At 65.7% G+C, this 8,151-nt stretch overlaps 1 protein-coding gene across 1 annotated transcript; it reads right to left on the bottom strand.

The window, feature by feature from the left end:
• Positions 1–4,601: 4,601 nt before the first annotated feature.
• LOC121172539 (histo-blood group ABO system transferase 2-like) lies at positions 4,602–6,643 on the bottom strand. Its single transcript, XM_041004602.1, has 4 exons — positions 6,547–6,643; positions 6,291–6,326; positions 5,770–5,904; positions 4,602–5,341 (listed from the first exon to the last, which is right to left on the bottom strand). Exons 1-4 carry the CDS (start codon positions 6,573–6,575, stop codon positions 4,651–4,653), a joined length of 891 nt encoding a protein of 296 aa, XP_040860536.1. The 5' UTR covers positions 6,576–6,643; the 3' UTR covers positions 4,602–4,650.
• Positions 6,644–8,151: the final 1,508 nt, after the last annotated feature.

Genomic DNA, 8,151 nt, shown 5'->3' with positions numbered 1-8,151 from the left:
AAGGGGCAGGTGCAGCATTGTTGTTGTTGGGATTCGATGAACACCAAGAAATGCCACCCAGAGAATAAAGACACAGGAGCCACCCCATGCTGGCACCGCCAAGGGCGCTGGACCCAGCCATCAGGGACCCGGAAGCACCTGGCCCCACGCACAGCCATGGGGCCGAGCCTTCCGGACCCTGAGGCTGGAACCAGTTCTGTGTGGGGCCACGTGCCCCTGGTCCCCCTCACTGGCCCCTCTCCGCCCCGCTGCCGGGCCTCAGTGTCCTGAGGTCCAAGGGGCACCTGTAATACAGCTCAGGGTGGGACGAGTTCACTTCAGGTCACGTGGGGCCATGTGACCCCCAGTCTGCTCCGGCCACTCAGACCAGCAGGGTTGCCTAGGGCCTGGCCCTTGCCTGGCTGTTTGCTTGGCTGCCCCATCTGTGCCCACCCACCATGCAGGACGTCACTCCTAGGGCACAGAGGCCAACCCCACAGTCCCCACAGACCACAGCAAGGCTTGCTGGTCAGGACCCTCTGTGTCCCTAGGCCCCCAAGCACCCCAGAACACCACAGCCGCTCCTGCTCCCCGCGGGGCGAGGCCCAGGGACCCCCACAGCCGCTCCTGCTCCCCGCGGCGCGAGGCCCAGGGAGTATCCGTGACCTCCTCCTTCCCACCTGGTCAGGACCTGGGGTAGTACCATGGCCATCTCTGGACCCCCAGGTGCCCCCCAAGGCCTTCCTCTGCAGTAAGGGCTGGGACCCCATGGCTCTGACCATCTTTCCAGTCCCAGGACGGGCGTGCCTCCTGCCACAGTGGACTAGGGGACTGTGGAAGGCTGCATCCTTGTCCAGCACCCCAGGACCTGGTCTGCCCCCCAGAAAGAACACTGCCTTCTTCCAGCCCAACGGGCATCTGAGGGCACCCCTCAGGACCCGGGCACCTGGGGGAGGGACTGGGGGCTGCAGGGGTGACTGGAGGGAAAAGGAAGGGGAGGGGAGGAGAGGGAGGGCAGGGGAGGGGAGAGCAGCTTGCTCAGGGCGGGTCCCGTGGCCTTTCAGGACCAAGCTTGGCTCACTGTCCCCCGGCCCTCAGTTCCCACTGACGTCACACACAGGCGGCTTGCTGTCCCCCGGCCCTCAATTCCCACTGACGTCACACACGGGCGGCTCGCTGTCCCCCGGCCCTCAGTTCCCACTGACGTCACACACGGGCGGCTCGCTGTCCCCCGGCCCTCAGTTCCCACTGACGTCACACACGGGCGGCTCGCTGTCCCCCGGCCCTCAGTTCCCACTGACGTCACGGGCGGCTTGCTGTCCCCCGGCCCTCAGTTCCCACTGACGTCACACACGGGCGGCTCACTGTCCCCCGGCCTCAGTTCCCACTGACGTCACACACGGGCAACAGGAACTCCAGGTCCGCTGCCTCTCCATCTGCATCCTACCCACCACCAGTGCCCTGTGGGTGTGCCTACCCGTGTCCTGTGCTCTAAGGACATCCCCATGGACACCTGTGGACGCCCACCTGTGTCCCCGTGTCCTATAAGACAGAACGGGGCTCTGAGCCACAGCCTGGGTCAGCTAGGGGCCAGCCATGGTGCGGAGTGGTGGAGGGAGAGAGGCATACGTTACCCAGTGCACAATGACCATGTGTGTAAATGCATCATACGTGTGCTTTCATGTGCATATATGTACAGGGAGCATGTTCATGCAATCGTGTGTGTATGCATGTCTGTACTTGTGTGTACACGTACCGTGTGTGCAGGTGTACATGTGTGTATAGGTTCTGCGGGTGTGTGGAGTGCACGTGTGTGGGTGTGGGGTACATGCATGTGGGTGTGGAGTACGCGTGTGGTATATGTGTGTGGGTGTGGAGTACGTGTGTGGTACACGTGTGTGGGTGTGGAGTACGTGTGTGAAGTACATGTGTGTTGGTGTGGAGTACACATGTGTGGAGTACACATGTGTGGGTGTGGGTACGTGTGTGGTACACATGTGTGGGTGTGGAGTGCACGTGTGTGGAGTACATGTGTGTCGGTGTGGAGTACACATGTGTGGAGTACACGTGTGTGGGTGTGGGGTACGTGTGTGGGCGTGGGGTACACGTGTCGGTGCAGAGTGCACGTGTATGGATGTGTGTTGTAACCCTCCGCTTTGTGCCGACCACTGCTTGTAGCCGCAGTGAGAGCCCCAGGCCCTGCCCCCCGCGAGTTCATGCCCAGACCAGGGATGCCAGGCACAGCGAGCACACTGGCAGCGGTCGGTCACGTGACCAGCTTGGCTGCCTGGCCGGCGCTCTACGACAGGGAGGACCCCTGCTCCAGCTCAGTGCCACGTCTCCCCTTGCTTTGCTGCGCAGGCCAACTGGGTGTGCACACGGAGGGGACGTAGGACGCTCCAAGGGGCTTGCAGATGGCGCCCCCACCCACACTGTGGGCAGTTATACAAGTGCATCATGGGAGACTGGCAGGTGCCAGCACTGCTAACCTGCCCTCGACGAGGAGGGGGTCCCACCCTGCTGGCCTCTGCCCAGCCATAGGCAGGACCGGTCTGGGCCAACCAAGGTGTCCACCCGGCCCGGTGAGGGGCTGAGCCCCGCCCACAGGCTCCCTGCACCCCCATTGTCCATTGTTCCCACTCTCGCATCCTGGTTGACTCCTGTAATTACCGATCACGGCCCAGCGGCCGAGTGCTCGCTAGAAGCCAAGTGCACAGGTGGGCCAGGGCAGCGATGACAAGGGCACATTTGTGCCGTGGGGGCCAGGCTCGCCAAGGTGGCACTGGGACAGAGAACTGAGGGGGAGGAGGAGCGGGCCAGGTAGGTGGATGGCAGGGCACGGATAGGGCCCAGTGCCGCCCACCCACCTGGGGCAGACACGGCAGCCGGACCGCGTTGAGGTCAGAGTGGCTGGGCCGTGAGCCCCAGCGAGATGTGCTGCACAGCTCAGCAACTGGGGGCTTCAGTGCCCACAGTGCATGGCAGCCACACTGCAAGCACGCTGCCAAGCCGGATCCAGGATGCCTGGGACAACCGGGTGGAGCAGGCGGGGACCGGGCTGCGAGCACCCAATTTGGGAAAGACCTCTGGAGGGGCAGGGGTCGGGGGCGCCAGAGACATCAGCTTTGCAGGAAATAAGCTTGCACTCACAACCTGGGGGTGTCAAGGCCCAGAGCAGAACCCCAGAAGCACAGCGGACACGCAGGTCCCAAGGGGAGGCCCCCATCTGGAGACTGGGCCAGCCTGGCCCTGCCAGCACCTCGCTGGATGCACAGGGCCCGACCACCACTGCCCCCTGGTAGCCACCGCCAGCCCTGCAGTCCAGATAGAAAACCCAGAACCCACACCCTGGTTTGGGGCATCCTGTCAGGGGGTCCCCAAAATTCCCCACTGTGGCAGCTGGGAGCAGGGTTTGGTCTGAGGACCGAGGCTGTATCCCCCAGAGGACCGGCCTGCATCCCTGCTTGTCAGTGGCCAAGCTGGGCTGGCCCCAGTGGCCGGGACAGGAACTGTGTGGCTGTGCACAGATGGGTGCGAGTTAGGCCTAGCCGGGCACAGCCAGCCAGGGCTGCTTCCAGACTGGCACTGGGGGGCCAGCCTGCTGCCAGCAGGGTCACTTTCATGTCCTGCGCCCGAGGGAGGCAGTGTTGACCCCTGCACCTGCTCACTGGTGGCTGCCAGGAGACGTCCAGTGGCCGCCTCGGAAAGGGCGGACCCAGGAGAGGCCTGGAGAGCCTTGGGACACGGATGAGCGCTGCATGTGGCCCGAGGAAAAACTCATTCCTCTGCAAGGACGGAGGGGGCTCTCCCGCCTGCTGGATCACTCCCCAGACGGCCAGCACAGCCAGCACGTGGCCGGGTTGAAGCCAGGAGCCAGGAGCTTCTTCAAGGTCTCCCTCACGAGTTCAGGGCCCCAGACCCGGGCCACCCTCCGTCACCTTCACAGGAGCTGCAGCACAGGGACGAGACTGGGCAAGCAGGAGGATCACACAGGAGCATGGACTGGGCAAGCAGGAGGACCACACAGGAGCACGGACTGGGCAAGCAGGAGGATCACGCAGGAGCACGGACTGGGCAAGCAGGAGGACCACACAGGAGCACGGACTGGGCAAGCAGGAGGACCCATGCAGGAGCACAGACTGGGCAAGCAGGAGGACCACACAGGAGCACGGAGAGCAGTGAGCCGGCGGGAACACGGCTCAGAGGGAGCAGGCCCCCACACGCCGCATGATACCACAGCTGCTGCACGCCAGTGCCACACACACTCCACACAATACACAGAGCACACACACCCCGTATGATACACACCTCACACCCCCCCCACACACACACCCAAAACATCACATACACACACAGTGCACACACACCACTCACCACACTCGGTACACAGCACAGCTCCACGCACACAGCCCGCCCCACGCATGCCGCAGGAATGAACCCGAGCCACATTGCTGAACTCGCCATGCAGCCTGGCGCGACTCTTGGCAGGAGGGCTCCTGGGCAGGCCCGACCCCGTGGGCCCGCCAGCACGAGCCTGTCCCGGGACTGGAGGACAGGGCTACGGCACACGCGTGTGACACGTGTGTTCATCTTCTTCTGGATGGCCGGGTAGTATGGCCTTGAGCGGGGACAGGACGCGCTGGCCCTGGCCTCCTGGCCCCTCGCCGCCCCTCACGGGTTCCGGATGGCCTGGTGATTCTTGGGCACAGCCACAAACCTCAGCTTCTTCATGACCGGCGGCCAGCCCAGCAGCCATTCGTCCCACAGGTACTCGGGCGACAGCACCTTGGTGGGCTTGTGGTAGAGCAGGTACTTGTTCAGGTGGCTCTCGTCATGCCACACGGCCTCGATGCCGTTGGCCTTGTCCAGCAGCATGGCCTGGTGGCAGGCGCTGGCCAGCCGCTGCACCTCGGCCACCGAGCCCCCAAACAAGGCTCCCATGTAGTAGAAGTCACCCTGGCCGTGAGGGATGTAGGCCTGGGACTGCGGCCGCCGCTCGTAGCTGAAGGCCTCGCGGTTTGTATTGTAGAAGCCGGGGTGCAGGGTGCCGAAGAGCGGGGTCAGGATCTCCACGCCCACGTGGTCCCGGAACTTCATGTCCACGTCGGCACACACCAGGTAGTCCACCTCGTGGCGGAAGCGCTGCTCCGAGAAGCGGGCGATGGCCTCCATGCGGTGCATGGACACGTCCTGCCAGCGTGCGTGGCTCGGCACCTCCAGCACCACCAGGCGCCGGCCCTCCCCGAGCGGCACATCGGGCACGTCGGCCGGCCGATCGGTGAGGACGTAGTAGATGACACGGTGGCCCGCCATGAAGTGCTGCTCTGCCGTCTCCAGGAACAGCTTCAGGAAGACCACGTATCTGCAAGGGGCGACGGCAAGACCGTAGCCTCGGTCAGCGTCCAGCCCAGAGCCCAGGGCAGGGTCATGGGGCCTCCGAGGGCTGCAGCCTTGGTCAGCACCCACCGAGGAGCCTAGGGCAGCTGGTCCTGCAGGGACACAGGGCCTCCAGAGGCTAAAAGCGGCAGGCACTGGTACACTGTCCTATGGGGTCTTGGGCGCATCCGTGGCTGTGTCCACTCAACCCCATGTCCCAGACGAGGCTGGGCATCAAGCTGAGGGCACAGCAGGTGGACACCCTGCAGCCCAGGGGAGGGGCAGGGCTGGGCCTCGCACCCCGTCCACCTGAGCCCCCTGTCAGACCCTCGGTGTTAATTCTGTAGACATCGGATCCAACGCCCATCAAGCCATCCCCTCTGTGCCCCGGCTGAGTCCCAGGCCCCAACTCACTTCTTGACAGCAAACACGGTCAGCCCCACAGTCAGGTTCTGCTGCTGGAACTGTGCATTGAGGAGCTTGATGTTGAAGGTCCCTTCCCAGATGACGGGCGCCAGCCAGGGGGTGAGGACAAGGACATCACTCCTCCTGTAGGGGGACAGCCACACGGTACCCGGGAGCCGGCAGGAGTCGTCCACGGACAGCGCCCACCCCTCGGGCCCCTCAGCCTCCGGCCCGACCTGCCTCAGGACTGCCCCTGCCAGGGCACTGGGCGAAGGGCAGCCAGACAGGAGTCGTCCGCAGACAGCACCCACCCCTCGGGCCCCTCAGCCCCCGGCCCAGCGTGCCCAGGGCTGCCCCTCCCAGGGCACTGGGCAGGACAGCCAGGCTGACCGGAATTCCAACCCACGGACAATGCCCCCACTCCCCTCTCCACTAGGAGGACCCCCCTCACAGCCCGACACCTCCCCGGGCTGAACAGAGCAGGGGACAAAGGCCACTGCGTGGACGCCTCCCAGAAGCTGGTCACTCACGCTGCACTCAGCGCCTCCGGCTGGGGGTACAGCATCCTAAAAGACACGAACATGAGGGGCATGGGGCTGCGGGCACAGGGAAAACAGGCTCATTGCAGGCCCCCCAGGAACAGGACACAGGGGGACAAAGGACCCCCAGGGAGCCTGAGCCTGGGGGACCCCCAAAGCCTGAGCAGGGCAGAGCACAGAGGTGAGGAAGCCCCCCGGGTGAGGCGAAGCCACAGACCCTGTCCTGCACCCACACTCCCACACTCACCAAGACGCAGCTTCCTCGCCCCCTGGCATGAGGCTTCTCAGGAACCCGAAACTGCAGAAACAGGGCACCAGGCAGGGGTCAGAGGAGGAGCCCAGCCCCCCGGCCCAACCCTGCACAGAGCCCAGCCCCCGGCCCTGTCCCCCTGCCCTGCACAGAGCCCAGCCCCCGGGCCCTGTCCCCCTGCCCCGCACAGAGCCCAGCCCCCGGGCCCTGTCCCCCTGCCCTGCACAGAGCCCAGCCCCTGGCCCAACCCTGCATAGAGCCCAGCCCCCCGGCCCTGTCCCCCTGCCCTGCACAGAGCCCAGCCCCCGGGCCCTGTCCCCCTGCCCTGCACAGAGCCCAGCCCCTCCGGCTCTGTCCCCCTGCACTGTCCCCCTGCACTGCACAGAGCCCAGCCCCCCGGCCCAACCCTGCACAGAGCCCAGCCCCTCAATCCTGTCCCCCTGCCCTGCACAGAGCCCAGCCCCCAACCCCACCCCGCACAGCCAGCCCCCTCACCCTTCCCTACACAGAGCACAGACCCTCAGGGGGGCTCTCAGGTCCCACAAAGCCCCAGGCAGGAAGCTGAGCAGGGGGCAGGACCCTGGGGACAGCAGCAGCCAGGGAGCCCCCTGCTGGGCTTGGTGGCCTGAGGTCACCCCAGGGGGTGCTTCCTGTCTGCACACACACACCCCAGGAGCCCCAGTTGGGTCCTCACTCTGGGGTTCTAGAAGCTTCTGTCTGGAAGCTGCTCACAGCCTGACCCCAATTCCTCTGTGTGCATGGGAGGGGGTGAGTGTACCCCAGGGGAGGTCAAACAGGGAGCAAGGGAGGGGTGAGGTGGACTTGGGCGACAGCTGTCCCGGGCCCTTCACCACGGTGGAGATGCACAGCTCAGGGCGTGCCAGCCCACCCGCTCGCCCGCCGTCCATGGCCGCCCAGCGGGGCCCACGTGTTTCTCACCTGAAGACCAGGAGTAGCAGCGGCAGGGCGACCCGGGGCTGCAGGGGGACCCCTGGCCTTCCGGCACAGCAGCGGGCAGTCTGGGGACCCGCGGAAATCAGACAGGGGCAGCAATAAGCGAGCCCAGGTGGTCGGCCACACGGCGCAGCTGAACATTGAAACAAGGAGAAGGAGCCACGCAGAGCAGAGGCCAGACAACGGAGGGCAGGCGAAGCTGGACAGAACACGCGTCCGGGGGACCACCCACAGCTCTGCACAGGGGAGGGGTCCAACCCCACCCCAGCCCCCAATCAGAGCTCCACAGCCAGCACCTGCGGTCCGCGGGTGGCCAGGCGACCATGAGGGTCACGACGTGGCCACGCTGCTGAGTGTCCACCCGGCACCCACAGATACACCTGCCTTCCCGAGGCTCCCACACACGCTGTCCCCAGGGCCACTGGGGCCAGGGCAAAGGGGGGCCACGGGAACGGGCAGGGGGCAGGGCAAAGGGGGGCCAGGGCAAAGGGGGCCAAAGCAAAGGGGGGCCATGGAACAGGCAGGCGGCAGGGCAAAGCGGGGCCAAGGCAACGGGCAGGGGCCAGGGCACCTTCCGCCTGCGCCGCCCCGTGGCAGGGTGACCCCTGCCTTGCATCTGAGGCCCCCACAGCCCGAACCCCCACGCGG

The sequence above is a fragment of the Ochotona curzoniae genome, unplaced genomic scaffold (assembly GCF_017591425.1).
Source record: "Ochotona curzoniae isolate NIBS_2020 unplaced genomic scaffold, NIBS_Ocur_1.0 scaffold_3208, whole genome shotgun sequence".
Taxonomy (NCBI): Eukaryota; Metazoa; Chordata; class Mammalia; order Lagomorpha; family Ochotonidae; genus Ochotona; species Ochotona curzoniae.
The sequence above is the reverse complement of the archived record's forward strand: the minus strand, read 5'-3'. Positions and strand labels throughout refer to the sequence as shown.